Here is an 18,243-nt window from a genome sequence, read left to right as displayed (position 1 = left end):
CTGTTCTGTTTATCACAGGTTATCAGTGAACTCTGGTGACCCACGGGGATAGTTACAGATGAATGGGGTATCTGGAGGTTACCATATTAATGGCTGTGGAGAACAGCTATATGTAAAGTCCCTCAGCCTGCTCTTCTCTGGTTCAGTATCATGCTATTGCATTGCATGTGTGCCTGGGAATCAGTTGACTCTATTTGCTCCCATGAGCACAAAGTTTTCCCAGCTGAAGGAGGTCAATTTGGAAGCGGCACGATTCTTCCATCATATTATGCCTACCTCTTTAGCTCTTCACATTCAAAAAATTTTCTCCTACTTCATAATTTTAAAAAGCTGAGATGTAAGGTTGTACAGCTGAGAAATCTGTACTCTACAGTCTGTTTCTTGAACTTCAAAATATTTATGCTTACAAGAATTAGTCCCCGCATATGCTCTGAACTGTAAACAAATTATTTGTACTTGACAAGGCTAAAAATAGGTAGAACATCTCTTTCAGAAGTGTGAGAAATATTTCAAGCCCACCTCATCACGTCTGCCTTCTCACAGAGTATAGGAAAGTGGGTGTTTTATTCATGGGAACAGTTTGGAGCACAGCATATAAAAGATCCTGAGAAGAAATGCCAAAAAGGATGTTCTCTGGAGGATTGTGAATTTAAGAGATGCATTCTATTAACATAGAGCTCATCACTAAAATCTTTCAGGTTAAATTTGGAGGACAGACATTCCTAGAATTTGTATTTATTTGGAACATTTAATGATATACATATATTTTTAATCTTTGGCAAAGATTTTTTTCAAAGCCAGTTTTTTACAGCAGAGAATATTCTGGAACATACATCTGAGTTTACTACATTGAACACTGACCTATTTGAAGTATTTCCTTGGAGCTCTCTGTTGTGTTTTCATATGCAGTGTACTTGAGTGAAACCACTCATCCAGTCCATTTTTCCATAGTAGTGTATTTATTACACTCCATAATGTTGTATTTCTTTGATCCATAATACAGAAGGAATAATTCAGAAGTGGAATTCATTACAAACTTTCTCTGACTTACTGTGAAAGCAGGCCATGTTTTCTCCATCACTTAGAATCTCTGCAGCCATACTGACACAATTTTGTGACTAATGTTAACCAGCCTGCCCAATTTAGCACTTCTGTTTTGTTGAAAGATAGTAAATGCCTCCTATTCAGGTAGTTCAGATAGTTCAGGTCTCCTGTGTACAATAGATGAAGTTTGGTTTGGATAAGCATAAAATACATAGGTGGATTTATTCCCAGCCGTGCACTGGATTTGACTTGCTCCAATAAGAGTGAGTTTTCCTATGTTCTTTGCACTGACAATCCTGAAATGGTTTTTGTCCTCTTTTCCTGTTGAGTTACAACAGAGAAAATTGCTATTTAAAATTTACTGTGTTTATAAGAACTATTCACACAAAGAGTTAGTTATCAATACACTTAATTCAAGACAAATATTTATGGTAAGTTTCTTAAAGTAGGACTGATTTTCTCGAGTTTCATTGTGTAAAAAAAAAAAAAAAAGTACTTTATGATCTAGAGCTTGATAATTCTGCTACAGTTAATGATCTGTCAAGATTGGTGTCAGAAACTAATCATTCATTATTAAAATTCAGCGTGAGGAGCTCCAATTTGTCATGTGTAGCAGTGAATTAACTGTGTCACATACTCTGCACAATAAGAAAACCCTTTATCTGCTTAGATCAAAATGCATATTAACTTGTCCAAATATACAGTCTGAATCATAGCGAACTATTAGTCTGTCCACAATGTAGCATCTGCAGATGAATCATTAACTCTCCCCCTTACTAACATTACCATGGCATTTTCAGGAGATAAACAATATTTTAAATATATAAACCAGTCCACAGACAGTATCAGATTGCATCTATTCTGCAGCACAATTTTTGACATAATAAGCTTGCATATCGCAGTTTCTCATTTTCTCCTACCAATAACCCAAGAATAGTTTGCAGCTTTGTTCCCAGATGGGAGGTGTATATTAAAGTTCTTAGTTTGGACTTCAGTCCTAAGACAACAGGAACAACATCAGGAATATCAGCAGGCTTTGGGGTTCTCTATTTATTTTTTTTTAATAATCTCAAACAGCCAGAACAGTGGAAAAGTAAAAAACTAAGATTTGCCAGAGCATAGTTATGTCAAATGGATTTGACTCAGACATGAGGAAGAAATATTTTTATTTTACTGGAGACACCTACCATTTTCAACTAAGCCTGTAATATTTCAGTAGAGCATTCTGCAAGTAAAAAGACCTTGTAAGGAAAAAAAAAATTCTGGAGTGGCATACTTGAGGAGACAGAATTCCCTTCTCAAGTCCCTTTGTTTTGCTGATTCATATCATACCCAAGTGTTAGGAAAGGAAATAATCTGAGATTTATCAGATTTTCTAGCTTTGAAAGCTGACTACAGACTGAACTGCAGAGGACATTCAATAGAAATAGCTATTTTCTTTCTAATAATAAAACCTCTAATTGCAACATTTGCCATTTCAGAAGGACTTCCTTAAAACAAGGTTGCAATAATTCTTTGGCAGCTTAGTAAGAAAAAGAATTGCTACCACTTTTAGAATCTGCACAAGTAAACCATAGACCCTGTAATTCCTGTAAAGCTGTTTCATTTTTAATGTTTAGTATTTACATAATTCTCTAAATTCTTAAACTTGGATAAAGGAAAGCTTCACACGTTTTATTATAGCGCTTAGTTTACCCATTAGTTCAGCTGTAATTAACTTGTTGAAAGCTTAGAGCTTCAAAAATAAATGAGATTATTTGTTCAAAATGCCATCAGGTCTGCTTGGAATAACATTTAAATTATATAATGTAAATCAGTTTGACCTTAAGTCCTTGTCATTATTTAGTGACATTTCGTACAGAATAAATTGTTTGCAGGCTGGGCAGTGTGGTTACAGAGCTTAGCAGAAAGCTATAAAAACAAATTATCCTTTCATTTTATACATCATTTGCTCAGACATTTGTAAAAATTGCTTCATTTTTCTATAATAGAGAAGTGTCATTCTGTGCTTTGAAGCACATTAGCTGCCTTGGATACAGACCACAGCACTTAGTGTCTGATTCAGGTAGTGTCAAAGAAGGATGCTCACATGAAATGTAGAAATTATCCTGTACCTGACAAATATTAGTTAATTGTCACATCTCCCTCTAGCGGTTGTTCCAGAACATTAAAGCTCGGTAGCAGCTGTGATCTAAGTTCCAGAGGAACAGGGAAGGCAGACATTGCAGGGAGGTCACACTGGTAGTAGCCACATGTTGGCTTAAATAATGCTTGGTAAATAAAGAATACACTTAGCTGTTTGTCACTCCATCTAGGTAAAAGCAATTAGGCTTTCAGAAAAGAGGGGGCTAATTGAACCCTGCACGTTCTACGTTTTAGACTAGCAGTGTTATTATTACATAATGGAAAAAGGACATTTGCCATTTGCTCTAGATTTCTTTTGTAAGGAAAGGCTGCAGGTTATTACTTGGAAACAGTGTTTTTGTTTGCTCCTGGGTTGTTGGTGGTGGGTTTTTTTTGTTTGTTTGTTTGTTTTTAAACCAAGCCTGACTGCAAAGTTTGCTCTTGGGCTCTTTGTGAATCAGAGCAGCAGAATTGCCCTGGTGAGGCCAAGTCAGGAGATAAGTACTGCTGAGCATTGTAACACTTGAACAAATCCTGAACAGAAATAGACTTCTCACACTAAAACTTTAGTGACCCAAACATGAATGCTGACAGGAAGGTATTCTGAGAGTCATTTTCCATTTAGAGCCTAAGCTTCATGAAGTCCCTATTTGAACCTTGTCCACGTTGTTTCCAGCTTAGTCTAAAGAACTGTGCTTTCCTGCAGATGCAAGGATGAACCCTCGCTAACAGCCTGTCATGACCATTACATTTACATTTATTCAGTTCTAAGACTAATTTATTTCTCTTAATGAAGCATTTATTTATAGTGCTCATGGCTTTGTATGTTTTAAGTAAAACAGATTTTTAAAAGAGATCAAATATTTTCAGAATTTAAAACAAAACAGGTTTTAGAAAACTGCTGAAAAACTTGTATACTGAGAAAGCTTAACTGGCATATTAAAATACTCTCTCTGTCCTTCCCAGATGAGATCAGCAGTGCAATATTTTTTAGGAAAGTTTTTATAATTATTAATTCATCTCTAAGCATAATCTCTTGAAAGGCAACAGTAAAAGTTAATACTTGTCTCTTACCATTTTCAAGCCTGTCATGGAGCTTACAGATAACTGAATTTGTAGATGCAACTTCAAAAGATTCCCTAAAGCACACCCTGAAACATCACATTTGTTTGAGTATCATAGCTGCCACGTGTGCATGTATATGAATTTTAGGCATCTGTTCACATTCCCTCAATTTAATTTTACTTGGTTTAATGTATACTTCTTTCTGCTGTTTTAATCTTTTGATAGAATATTCCTTAGCTATGTGCCCACTGAGAGATGGAAACCCGCTATGCACTTGGCACACTACAACCACTTATTAGCCTCTACTTACAGTAGCCTCTCCTGTCTGGCACGTTCATACTATCATTTTTGTCTGTTGTCTCTTTTCATGTATTTTATATTCTAAACATGTTGAGAGAAGCATGGATAAGAAATCTTTGGAGATTGTGGGCAGGGTACTTAATCCCAAAATGCCAAGGACTTATTTAGTCAACAATTCTACACTGGCTATGGTTTTCAGATGACATCACAAAATCAGTAATACTATTTCTGTCTGGTACGTTCCCCTGTGTTGCATACCCCCCAGCAACATCCATGCTTTTTGAAACTGGGAGACTTCTTTCATAATTTGTTTCCCACAGTTGCCCAAACAGGAAGATCAGTACATCTGACAGAATAAAATTTTCATCCCAAGTAAATAATGAGACAGTAATGAATTTATGCATTCAAATAAACTGTTTTATGTAGAAGAACTTAGATACAAAATGTAAGTCACAGTAAGTTTCCTGAAGTATTTAAATAGTTAGGATATGGAAATCTACAGATATTGATTGTCTGTCTGAACCCAAGAAATCTATGAAATACGGAAGTACACTTTCAGGAGGACATCATTAAAAGGAATATTGGAATTTAAGGCCTCATATTTAGAAAAACAGTTACTTGAACAGTTTGCTCCCTGAACAGTGGAGAGAGAAATATTTTTTCCATGTTTTTTCTGTCTGATCTGAAGTGATGCAAAAATGCCCCCACAGAGATATCCTCAGACTTATCAACATTTGTTTAGGTCAAATACTCCTAACACAGCAGTGTTTGCTGGAAGCATGCAGCTATTAGCTGGAGTCAAACTGTGCACTGGACGGACATTAACTAATCATCCCCATTATGAGGATAAGCATCTGAGAGAGAGAACAAAACAGGTAAGAGTATTTCAACTGCTTAAGCTAGTGTTTATCCATATCACTGGCTCCATTCAGGAAAACTCTTCCACCTCTAATGGCATACTGCAAGTGACATGTGCTTTCCTTATTACTCTAACTTACTGTGAGGTACAGTTCCTGGGCTTTATCTCATTTACAAAACTCAGTGCTTTGAGTATCTGGCTATGTCTGAATAAGTGAACTAGATGCTCAGGCTCATTCTGAGTGAACTGTGTTGGGTGTTGTTAGTATTAATCGATCCTGCTGCCCAGTTGGGTTGTTAAACCCACATAGAACACTTCCTCATTTGCTTGGTAATCCCTTCAGTTCCCAGGAGAAGCTATACGAATACAGAAAAATTGTTCTGAAAGTTTTACAGGCATCTACCAGAGCCTTTCTGAAAACAGTTGAAATATATTTCAGTTTTTAGTCAGCAGCAGTACTAATACCACAGCATCCATAATGTAAATATGAATATAATATAAGAAATCGTGAAGTGGCAAATGAATAAGAGTGGGGTTTTGGTTTATTGTGGGTGTGTTGGGTTGTTTGTTTGGTTTTTTAATTCCTTATTCAGATCACATGGATCTCATTTCTTCCTCTGGTTCAAGATAACAGAATCATGAAAGAGCATACAAATACATGATCATGCATGCATCTTATAACTTGTTTTCTTCTTTTATAGATTTATCAGATCTATGCCAAGAGGTCTCCTGAAGATGTTTACAGAATATTGCGATCCTTCAGCACAGACTATGTGATCCTAGAAGACAGCATTTGTTATGAAAGAAGACACAGTAGAGGCTGTCGGTTGCGTGACCTACTAGATATAGCAAATGGTCACGTAAGTATGACATAGATTTATAAAGAAAACACGTTTTAGCTTCTTGTTGAAGTTCTGTTAGGACCTGCAGTAGCTTCAACCATTTCCACTTCATCGTGAGTGTGGAAGTAAAATATGATGGAGCTTTTGGACATGCTCAAAATTGCCCTAATGAGCCCTCCTTGCATTTACCAGTATTTGATAAAATGCAGCCTGCACAAAATAAGCAATAGCTTCCTGCTGAGCTTCAGGTAGCAGCACGCAAACAGTGCTCTCTTTCACAGGGTAAATCACCTCACAGCTTTGGTTCCCTTGGGGAAAGTAGACGATTGTATTACAATCTTGTTAGGGGAATCTTCAAGCTTTTCTAGAACTGACATGGAACCACAGCGGACCATGTTATTCAAAGCAGGCATTTACCACTGGCAAGTAAACCTTTTATCCATAGTAGAGACAATGGTACAGCAAATCTCATCATTCAACACACTTTGTTAACAACTCTGACTAGTCCGACCCTCTGAATGTGTTGTCAAAGTTGTTTTTAGTTTCTTGTTATTTCTTATAACTGAATTGGCTAAAGATATTTCACAAACCTGTTTGATTGCATTACAGATCATGGATGGTTTGGGAGAGAATGAGCCGGATTTGAAGCCTTCGCTGTATCCTCGCTTCTGTGAGGAAATTAAAAAAAATCTGCCTTCTTATACTATACACTTCACTAGAGTGTTTCAAAACAAAACATTCCATGTTTACAAACTTGCTAAGCATAAATAACATTACCAACAATGGCTTCAAGTTCAGTATTTTAATGCTAGGACCCACGTAAGAAAATGCTGAAATTTACAAACATTTTACGTTTGTAAGACATTTTACAGGATGGTTTCTTGCTAATTACTGCAGTTCTTTTTTTTATTTGTTTGGGTTTTTTTTAAAGACAGTTTTAGTTTTGATAATCTTTTTGATGTTGCCAAAATTTTCATAGATTCATAAATAAATGCTATCTGGGACCATTTTGATTATAAAACCTGACCTGCTGAATACATAGGATATAACTGTTTTCCAGCTGTAACCAGTTTAAAGACACACAAAACAAGCAGCATGCATGACCGCTGCAGCCTATGCAGATCTGCTCAGTGCTGTGCATTTTTACTACAAAATGATAGAAATTCAACAAAAGCAGGTCATGCTATTCTATACTGAAGATGTATTATCTACGTGAGTCTTTAAAATGTTATAAAAAGAAAAAACAGTTTAATCTTACAAATCTGATCTATTCCGACAGGTCTCGTATGCTCTTTCAGTGCCTCTCTTTTGAATTCATTGGGAATGTATATGGATATGAGTTTCCAAGTTTGTGAGTGTGATTGCAGAAATTATTGTCCTACATTTTTAGTGAGACAGAAACACACTATTTTATAATGTGAAGCATTTAATGATGGAGTGTCGTATTTCTGATGAAAATTGAGGTCGGAGCATGCTTGATACATGTTGCATGTATCCCTGTAAAATATCCTTTTAGAATGCTCAGGACAAACAAAGAACAAATTTCTCAGCTAGGACTCTCGCTTTATTTTCTCTATTTGCTCTCTGAACTATAAAGGATCTATTTCCCCCCACATGAATTCCAGAAGTAGGGTACCAAAATTGAACAGTGCCAACTTCACAAAAAAAAATTAACCCCTAAAATTGACAGGATCTTTCTGGCATTAGAGCTTTGATTTACTTTATTCCAGATGCAAAGCTGTTAATTTTGTTGAAAAAAATCACCGTATCAATGCCCTCTAGGCTAAGAGACAGACTACAGTTACTTAAAATACATTTGGAAGATGAAATGAAGGCAGTCCTCAATCCTGAGATTTTGTGATTTGTTTGTAGCCTTTGTCTTTTTACCAGACAAGAAATTTGCAGACTGTATTGACTTTTTAAATGCTATGTAGATGATGTGTCACTTTTACTGTGTTTTAGCACTGCTTTGGTTTTATATTAAAATTAGTGATTAAGTCTAATTGGAAGTGTAACAATACTCTCCAACTTTAATTAGATATCCACTAGGATCATTTATTTCTTACAAAAAACAGAATTGTAATAATCAAGTGCCTCTAGGCCAATGTTGAATTAACATTTGAACACCTATAAGAGTGTTTGTGGCCTGTGCAAATAACTCTGTTATAATAATTACCAATGCAATTAATTTCTAATGATGGGAAACTTAAAGTGCTACTGATAGCAAACTCCACTTAATTTAATCAAGATGTGTAATGAGATTAGCTTTCACAACTGAGTTGTGTTCCAATTCCAAATGATTTAAATGTTTTTCCTTTTCAGTTGTACAAAGGTAAATTACTGCAGAGATGGAGATAGTTCTGTCACATGCTCAAACAGTTTTATATTCAGTAAATACTCATTAAACAATGTTGAACATCTCTCTGTACTTCCATGCTGACACAAAAGGAAAGCATACTTTAATCAGACTGTATTTAAATCAAACATTGACAGTGGCTAGGTTGTTAAACTGAGCAACTGAAACTCCTGAATAATTTCTGTTCTGTATCCCTTAATGAGGTTGGAGACCACTGCAGATTAACATAATACAATAATAAAACATTTTAATCAGTATTAAAACTTTAATTAGGCCTGTAATGATGCATGCCTGTTCTTGCTGAAAGCATGGGTCAGTGAATTCCTCAGTGAGTGCCTTACAGTAATTGAAAACAAGCACATGTAAGGTAAAATATATCCAGACTGAACTGTCTTGTTTTAAAAATGTGGTTGTACCTTTCTTTAAAGGTGCAGTAACTTTCTTCTGATTGAAATGAGAGATTTGAAGCTCCTGTGGTACCTCAGGATTCTCACAATTTATTCGTTGCTAACAGCTGAAACTAAGAAGTCCAGACTATAACAATAAGTATTTTTAAATAGATTCCTTTTCTTCAATAGCACAGCATCTAATTTAGCTAAAGAAGAAATTTAACCTTTTTGTAGAAAATACCAAGTGGTTTTGTTTTTTAAAAATGTAAAAAGCAAAAGCCAGGCATGAAACCCATATCTTCCCTGATGCAGAGCTACCACAGTAACACGACTTCTGCTCCTAATACAAACGTCCCCCTAAATTAGCGCAAAAGAACTTGAAGCATTAGAGAGATACCAAACATTTTTGAGAATTTTTGCATTTAGCAAATAACTCCAACAGCTTCTGTACCTGAATCATGTAAGATAAGATGGAAGTGCACACTTAAATAACCACATAGTAAAGCAGTTAGAAGACCAATCTTACAACAGCAATGTAGAAAATGCCAAGAAACAAAAGCACCTACCTGTTCCAAGGAAAGGCACGCTCATCAGCACAGCTCTCAGAAGCAGCAAGCAGCTGCTCTCCTGGTCGACTTTAAAGGCTCGCCAGCAGCAAGGCATGCTAGGGAGGCTGTTGGTCAAGGCTTTGGGCTGGGACACAGGTGATACAAAGGGCTACATTTTGTATTCCTGGAGGCTGGGTGCAAGTACTGAAGACCTCCAGGAGGCATGTTTGTCTGGCTGATTGCTTCCACTTCTTGAGTCTTACTATGAAATACTGCATTTAAATGTGCAATTTTTTAATTTTTTTTGTTGTATGACTTCATCTGTTCCTGAACCACGTTATCCTTATGCACCTTTTTTCCAAGTGGCTGTTGTGGCATTGTTGTTTTGTCATATTAAATACAATGCACACCCAAGAATGCACTGTGCTTACAAAAATCTTACAAATAATTGGCTATATGAATGACACCATCCTTTCTTGTCTGCATTACCTTCTGTTAGGAGGGACTGCTAAGCTGTGCACTATCACTGGAATGGTAGGCACTGAATAACCTATTTTAAATCACAGAGACAAAATGTTATCATGTAGCCAGGATGTTTTTAGGGGAGAAAAACCCTTAGGTCTGTAAGTATATTTTCATTTTGTGTTTCAAAGTTCTGTTAGTGTGATCTAACATATAGTTATTTTATATGTTGTAAAGGAATGTGTGTACTAAATAAATTGTGTGATTTGAAGATCGGACACTTTGGTTTTTATGGTGGGATGGACTGAGAAAGTTGCTGTTATTTTTATTTCAGTCTCTACGAAGGGAAGAAAAGAATTTTCATAAGTTTCTACTTTTCTCAGGCATCTTCACACATATAGTAGTACTCTTAAAAGGAGTTTTTTGAGAGTTTTGTCTCCAATGTTAAGTACAATTAATTTAATGAATGGAATGTAATCATAACGTGTTGTGCTTGTGTAAATAGGACTCCATGTTCCAGAGAAGCGGGTTTCTCAAAACATCTTTATTCATCAACAGCACTCAACAAGAAGGTGCACACTATTCAAGTCCCCAGGAAATGGTCATGGCTATTTTATTTTTATTTTTATTTTATTTTTTGTCATTTCAGTAAGTAATTGCTCAGCTTGTTCCTCCTCTCCTAACCCTGCTTCTTTCACAGCTGCGGTTTTTCTTCTAAGCATGCGAGCCAGTAGGTCAGACTAAGGACAATCAGCTTTCATATGGCTTGGCTACATGTTACATACTTGGAATGTTATGTTAAAAGGGGAAAAACACGAAGATTAATGCAGTGGGCAGGCAGATTAAATACTAATATCCACATGATTATTTAAATTTCAGACCTTTACAAATATACTAAATAAAACGTTCTTTACATGTTATATTCTGTAAAGAATGTGGAAGAAGATTAATAGAAGTACCAGATTACTGAAAATCCAACTACCTAGGGACCTGGTGATGTTTATTTAAATTTTTTCTCCCCCTCACTCATTGCAAAGCTTCCTGTTGGCAGGCCAGCTGTCCCTTGTTCTGGAGAGATGTTTCTGCTGTACTGTGATAAGGGTTTTTGTAGAGGAACTGAAATTCTTGTGTCTTATATGTGTGGAACAAGTGCTTTCAAAAACTGCACGGTAGTTAAAAGAACAACATGCAAATTAAGACATAAATTAACTGAACTAATTAGCAATCTCTAGAAACAAGGAAAGCAGGTCTTTAATAGAGCATGACAGCTGCAAATGAGTACATGCTGAGATTCTATATACATAAGTTCATGTAGCACTTGAAATATATTTTTCTGACCTTTTTGTTTTATTCTATAAAAACCTTTGTGAAACTGCAGTTCCAAACAGATGAACTCTGAGTGTTTATTTTTTATTTGTTTATTTACAAATCGGTACCATAGCTGGAATTGGGATAGCAGTGGTAGAGCAGCAACCTCAGCTCGGCTTCCAAATTGCCTCTTTGGGAATGGAAATGAGACTTTTCAACCTGAGCAACTCTACAGCTGTGACCGAGCAACCTAGCTGCCCATGTAGCTACAAGTGACCAAGCTACAAAGTTCTAGTCTGGCTTGCTTTTACTCCCACCCAATGACCATTTTAAGTATTTCACAGATGTCTAAGAGCTTCAATGGGACTGAGCTCTCCTTATCACTATATCCTGTAGTCAGATTATTTGGGCACTTTCTTGGGAAGGTGAGCTTGTTTATGATTTTTCTGAGAAGCTCAGGAATTTGCTTAACTGCAATGAATTTAGTGTTCATGGCATTTTGTTTACAAACTCAACTTGGCATTCATGTGAGAATGAATTAAGATTCCAGGATATGGAATAAGAGAAAAGAAAGTGACGGGAGTGTTTTGAGATGTATTGGATTTGTTGTCATTTGTCCTGCCTAATACACCTGACAATCTGTTGCCATCTGCCTTTTGTACAGGTCCATGTCCTGTTCACATGGTGAATGTTAGGCTCAGAGTGACAGGGCACACTGTGTCTGCATCTCAGCTGCTGAATCCCAGCCTTAGAGTTGAATGTAGAATGAGGCCTGTGAAGAGTACAACATGAATAACTATTGCCTGTGAAGTTAATAATTTTCTTCTTAGAATAATTGCAAAAAGTCTTTGTTTCTGAGAATAACGCTGGCCTGTTGCCCACATCAGCTTGCAGCAGTGTGTATGGAAAACTTAGATGTAATGTCTGAAGTGTATACCCAGAGCTTGAGTCCACATGTCAGCCAGGCTGCTTCCCTCAGCTCCTTCTCAGCCAGAACATGGTCCATGAATGTGTCTGTGGATGTGGCTGATCAAAGCTGAGCGAGGTATAATTCAACAGGACTCCAAACTTTAGTCGACCTTAAACATATGCAAGGAAGAGACATCATATTCAGAAAGCTTATTTATTATTTATATGGTGCTTTAGGTATGCACAATACTTCACAGGCAAATAAAAAGACATTGCTTGCCCTAAAGAGCTTACAAGCTAAATCAAATTAAAAGCAACCAACATGACAGTATATCCATAGCTGTGGCAAGAACACAAGGTGTGCAGATACAATTAATGCTGCTTTAGGAAGGGATAGTTTTTTGCTGTTTGGGTGTTTTTTTGTTTTTGTTTGTTTTTTGGTTTTTTTTTTTTGCATAGCTTCTATTTACTTCATTTTTCATTCACTGCTTATGACTGCTCTGGTAATGAACTATGGAATCTGACATAACTGACTTGCGACCATTACAAGACATTAGCTAACGTTTCCTCACAGGTAGATGTATCAGGAAAACAATAATATAACTTATGTGCCATCTGTGAATCAAAATTACTAGGCATGGGTAAAAATAGCCTTTACCTTTTCCAGAAAAAATGCCATGTTATCTAAATGTGTGTAACCATTAGTTGAAACTGTCTCATAAACATGTGCAAGAACAAAATTCGGCATGAACATTTATCATTTGAAAATTTGCAAGGTAATCTAGCCCATAAAATAAAAATAAAAGCCAGACCTCCCCAAACAAGCTACTGATGCAACTGCAAGCAAAACCACTGAATTGCTTCATTTTAAGTACCTCATTGCATTATGCTTTCTTTCCTTTAGTTTTTATCCCCAAAAGTAAACGTTCAGAATGTCCCAATATAAAGAAAATATTTAATAGTAGGAGCTTAAGTGCAAATTGGTGCCCATTAGTGGGAAAGTTGTTTTGAAAATAAAAAATAAAAGGACGAAGGGCATTGGTACATAATTACTGAAAGTAGCAAGAGCATGAAAAGCTGTCCTTCACACTCCCTTCCAAACACTTCGAAAATAGTACAGCTGGTATCTACCGATCTCCTGCATCTGTATGTGAGTAGAGTTCACTTAATTTCTCAAACTTTGGTCCCCATTCTTTAATGTTGTCACACACTATAGCCTCATCTGGCTCAGAAGAGCTCAAGGTACTGAGACCACTAGCAACTGAGCCTTCTCCTTCGGTGTGAAACACCTGCAGTGAGTCATGTGGAACAGCCTGGGAACTGTGGTCAGCATCTCGAACAACATCTGACAAGTACTGACCAAAGGCTCTGCTTGTAAAAGATGATTGCATAGTCACCGATGTTCTGGTCTGCTCCTGTATGCTTGGAGATTCAGCACTAAAGAAGCTGTTCAGTTTTGCTGTTTTTACTTTCTTCTTGTAGAGGGAATAGGCTGGGCTGGTTTGAATAGACACCTGCAGTTCTGCCATGTTGTATGCATCCTGGAGTGAGAAACCATTCACATTACATTAGCATTCTCTAGTGTTCCAACTTTTCATGTTTTAGAGGACAGAAAGAAGAATTTATTAACAAGTAAAGCCTGCACTGAGAGATCTTTGAGAAAACAAGGATAGCATTTGGAGTAGCAGAAAAAATGCTATCTCCAGACTCCAAGAAGAAACGGTCTATACAGAATACCACATTAGGCTCTTTCAAGCCCATGGTGCTACAGCAATACTCAGCAGAGAACTACAGCACCTCCTGAGCCATGAAAGCAGATATCAGCTCTTGGCTCTTTACTGCTAAACTCACACTACCAGAACATAAAGGATGCACATAGGATCACTTGCTTGGAGACAAATCAAAAATTGATAGGCACTTATCTACTTACAAAACATGAACCCTTACGTGCAAGACCTTGCAAATAACTGATCTATCAGTTGCATTACTAAAACTGCAGAACAAAGGGTAAGGTCCTCAGCTGTAAAGGAAAAGCCTAATACACATTTTCATTATCATGGTGAGCCTCAGTCCCCTTTTAACAGTAATGTAGCACAGCAATCCTTACTTGGTCTTGTTCCCCACCCCCTTCTTCATTGTAGTTGAGGATATTTTCTCTGATGTCCTCTAAATCATCATGATGTGCAGCTGCATGGTGAACTGCTCCTTCCAGACCTTTGTGACGCTTCCAGTGAGCCCACAAGAAGACAGCACTGAACAGAACTGTGTAAACGCACAGGAGCAAAAAACAAAATTCAGAATATATACAGAAGTGCTGCAGTGTGACTAAGACATCAGCCACTCTACACAAGGACCACAGAACTGGTGTACAATCAGAAGCACTAGGGCTGTAGTTTTGTATTTCTCAAGAAGTGATTGATTTTTGCACTCCTCAATGTAGTTACAAGTGAATATGAATGAAGAAAAGGCCTTTAGAGTGTAGAAGACAACAGACAAAAGAAGAAATTATTTTTACACATACTCATAGGAAAAGAAGTCCTGTTTTGCCTTAACACCTGTCAATTTAAACATTTCTCACACTGACAGCTGAAAAACTTCAGTATAAGATACTGAACACAGCATAAATAGAAACTTGTGCATTAGTGTGCTAGCAACTCTGTAAAAACAGATGAAAGCTCATAGTAAGACCTTAAAGCATTGGTACTGCTAACGAACACAGCGGTGAATTAAACCAGAATATCCTTCCAAGGGCAGTTCTGTAACACCATCTACATGAGCTCTGAACTAAAACTGGGACACACTGTGGCCCATTCCCTGCACTGCTCTCTGCCTGGACTCTTCAAGCTAAATCAATGCATTCAGGATGTTTTCTCCCCTCAGATTCCCAGAAATGTAGCACGCGATTTTTCACATATGGTAACTTATATTGGCAGCTGTTATTTAGCTGAGCTGATGCTGAGATACTCAAGAAGTCTTTTCATGTTCTGCACCTCTCCTGTTTGTGATACTGAACCAAGGTGAAGCCACCCAGTGTTGCTTTACTTACAAAATGGTTCCAAATGTGAATTTCAGAGATTTATTCAGATATCCGAAGAGCAGCTTTTCTAATCTACTGGCAATTGACAAACGTGTAACAGAATTGCAAGTATTAAGTCACTTTATAATGCATTACTACTTTCTGGAAGATATGTAAGAGAAAGGGCACTTGAGATCTTGAGAACAGTGACTTTATTAAAATTCCTCCTAACAAAAGCTGCAGGTATGTGATAGTACCATAGTTAACCACATCTTTCACAACACACAAAACTTGGTTAAAAACAACTGTTTCTGATGTATAATTTAGACCTGAGAGACCAGCAAGATTATTATGTACAAGTTGTCACTGATTTCTCAGTCAGGTTCAGTCAAGTACAAGTAACAGCATGAAGTCACAATAAAACTGTTATGTCACAAGAAAAGAAAAAGTCCTTTAGGATAATGATCTCTTCTCAATGATAAGTAACTGAGATTCTAAAAGCTGTGAAGCCAGCTAACTTTCCACATTATCTGCAGTTCATATTTGCATGGCAAACATAGCAGACTCAGGGAAAGAGATGGTATTTCCATAGCTACAGATAAATTCAGAAACAGCCCTCAATAAACTTTCGTATTCTTAGTACAACTTCTGAACTAAATAAAAATTGTAAAAGCAATGAGGGAAATCCTGTGTTCTTACTCAGGCAAACCTTCATGAAACATGAATAAGAAGGGCCCGCACACGTGGTCCTTCCTCAGCACTGAGATCCTTCTTTGGCTTTTCTTTCTGCAACCAAATACCAAAGCACAAAAATGGTTCTAGAAGCAAAAAGCAGCTGAGAATTATGTCACAACTGGTTAAGATGCAGGAGACTGCTCTCCCCAATCAAGTTCATTCCTATCACAGCGCATTTCTGCTGGACTGAAAAATGTTTCATGATCAGAAGTATTTCAAACAGTGTGTGCTTGGTAGCGTTTTTTCCTCATTCTCTTCAATTGCATTTGTTTCCAGTTACTATCTGAACAGTTCCTTAGGAATGAAGTGAAAATGTGCAGAAAATAGAACAACAGAGATTTTCCATAGCTATCAAATGTTATTCACTTAGCAACATATGCACATGGGGATGAGAAATGAGTTTGCTGATGGAGATGAAACCATGGCAAAGAAGTTAAGGCAGTCAAGTTGCCAGCAGGAAACTTTAGTTCAGCGTGAGGATGAGATGATGACTAGGACAAGGTGGACACATGAGATCACCAGAGGTAGTACAATAAGTAGTTACCATAACTACCTAACAGTGCCAAAAAGCAAATGCAGATTGCAAACATGGAACTAAAGGTCAGGCCTGTATCCTTGTGAAAGACTGCCAACGTGATTTCACAGTTACGTCCAGTATAGCCATCAGGGCAGTGGCATTGGAACTCGGTTGGTGACTGTGAGATGCAGGTACCATAGTTACAGGGCCTTTTTGCACACGCACTGAGGACACACTGTCTGCCTGTGGCATTCTCCACAATCATGTGTTCTGGAGGGCAACTGAAAAGATGAAGGCAAAACAAAACCATTAAACTCTGAGAAAAGTAGACATGAAAGAAATAATTCAATACTTTAGAACAGTCTTTAAGGACTCTGTATAATTGCTGAAGAAGCTGCTAGAAGTTACTTGTATTAGAGTAACTACAGAACTGTAGTTTTTTTCTAGAGCAGTCATACAATAGCAAGCTCCACAACTCTGCACTTTTACATCTGGGACTTCTTTCAGAACTGAGGTAGTTGCACTGCCTTCTGCAAGATTACCCATCCTACAAAAACCTAAACTCAGCCCCAGCTGAACATACAACTCTTATGGTACTTTTAATTCAACTTGTGAGGCCTGTAGGGGACCAAAGGTCACAGCTTAAGTGATGTAAGAGTCAGGTACCAGCAAAAGAAAGCACATCTACAATTGCACAGCATAAGCCTGAAGAGAGAGAGCCATGCACTGCACTCTGACATACCCTATTGCATAATTTTGGGGGTTTTAAAACATTTTGAACATTCTGCTATTCTCTAAACATTTTTCAATTAAGACAGGCAGCCAAAATCATTGCAGAATCAGTGATGACTCTGATTTACATCAGCTAAGGGCAGCACCTTAAAGGAGAGTGTTCTCTGATGTCTCTGCAGCATCCAGTTGTTTCTCCATAGTTCAGCCAATTTGATGAGTGGCAGTCTTGAAGCTGCATGCTTCTCCAGCAACCACCTTTTCCTACCTGAACATGGAGAGTGCTTTCATTTCCATTAATTACCTGCATTCATGCATCATCCACAAATCAATACAAATAAATTCCTGGTTACAAGGGTTATTCCTACAAGCCTCTGAAGAACAGCCTTCTGTGACACCTCGGGTACTTAATATTGACACCAGCTCCTTTGTGTGAGTGTCCAGTGGGATTCTGTAGTTATTAAATCTGACATCCTTCATACATCCTGAGGCAAGATACAAAGAGACTGTTTTAAAGGCCATTCAGCAAGAATGATTTGAAGCAGCTGTAAGCTTTGGCATAATTTGTGCTTGACAAAGGACCCAGTCTACCAAAGCTTAAATCTAGGACTGTGTTTATCTGAACTTTCTTATTACTCTTCTCTTTATTTGAGAGAATCTGTTAAAGTTTTGATCAAGATTCCCAATGTTTTCTACAAAACCCAAGTGCTGCTGCAGACCTGTATGTGTGTTTTCAGTAGAGAATTCCAATTTGCAGTTTTGCAATATCTTTCAATGGGTACCAGTGTACTTCGTTTGGATCTCAGTTACAAATGCTCCAGATACAGTCATGGGAAGAGGTTACCATCTTTGACTGAAATCTTGTAGCTAACAGTATGCCCACATATTTCTCTGCTGTATCTTCTCCTAGTCAGAACAGTTTATTTGTCCTCTTGCAGAGAGTCACCCAAAAAATCCAGTTACTATGGGCTCTACATAAATGGGGAAAATCTCTCTCAGCATGCCAGTGTAGTATCAATAAACTTTCATTTTCACATGCT

General features: G+C 37.4%; 2 protein-coding genes across 5 annotated transcripts in view; one reads left to right on the top strand and one right to left on the bottom strand.

Moving 5' to 3' along the window:
- DPY19L3 (dpy-19 like C-mannosyltransferase 3) overlaps positions 1 to 10,260 on the top strand; it is a 30,338-nt gene extending 20,078 nt beyond the window's left edge. For all 4 annotated transcript variants that reach the window (XM_048958907.1, XM_048958909.1, XM_048958910.1 and 1 more), the window contains 3 exons: positions 5,276 to 5,408; positions 6,094 to 6,252; positions 6,844 to 10,260. In XM_048958907.1, the coding sequence (XP_048814864.1) occupies positions 5,276 to 5,408; positions 6,094 to 6,252; positions 6,844 to 7,005 (454 nt within the window). In that variant the 3' untranslated portion in view covers positions 7,006 to 10,260. The remainder of the gene's footprint in view (positions 1 to 5,275; positions 5,409 to 6,093; positions 6,253 to 6,843) is intronic.
- A 128-nt stretch (positions 10,261 to 10,388) lies between these two features.
- LOC125699389 (neural-cadherin-like) overlaps positions 10,389 to 18,243 on the bottom strand; it is a 47,373-nt gene continuing 39,518 nt past the window's right edge. Inside the window, exons 30-33 of the mRNA XM_048958900.1 lie at positions 17,508 to 17,688; positions 16,511 to 16,755; positions 14,314 to 14,468; positions 10,389 to 13,747 (exon numbers count right to left, since the gene is read on the bottom strand). Of these exons, the coding sequence (XP_048814857.1) occupies positions 13,334 to 13,747; positions 14,314 to 14,468; positions 16,511 to 16,755; positions 17,508 to 17,688 (995 nt within the window). The 3' untranslated portion in view covers positions 10,389 to 13,333. The remainder of the gene's footprint in view (positions 13,748 to 14,313; positions 14,469 to 16,510; positions 16,756 to 17,507; positions 17,689 to 18,243) is intronic.

Source organism: Lagopus muta, chromosome 12 (assembly GCF_023343835.1).
Source record: "Lagopus muta isolate bLagMut1 chromosome 12, bLagMut1 primary, whole genome shotgun sequence".
NCBI lineage: Eukaryota > Metazoa > Chordata > Aves > Galliformes > Phasianidae > Lagopus > Lagopus muta.
Note: the sequence above shows the minus strand (reverse complement) of the source record. Positions and strands in the feature narration are given on the sequence as shown.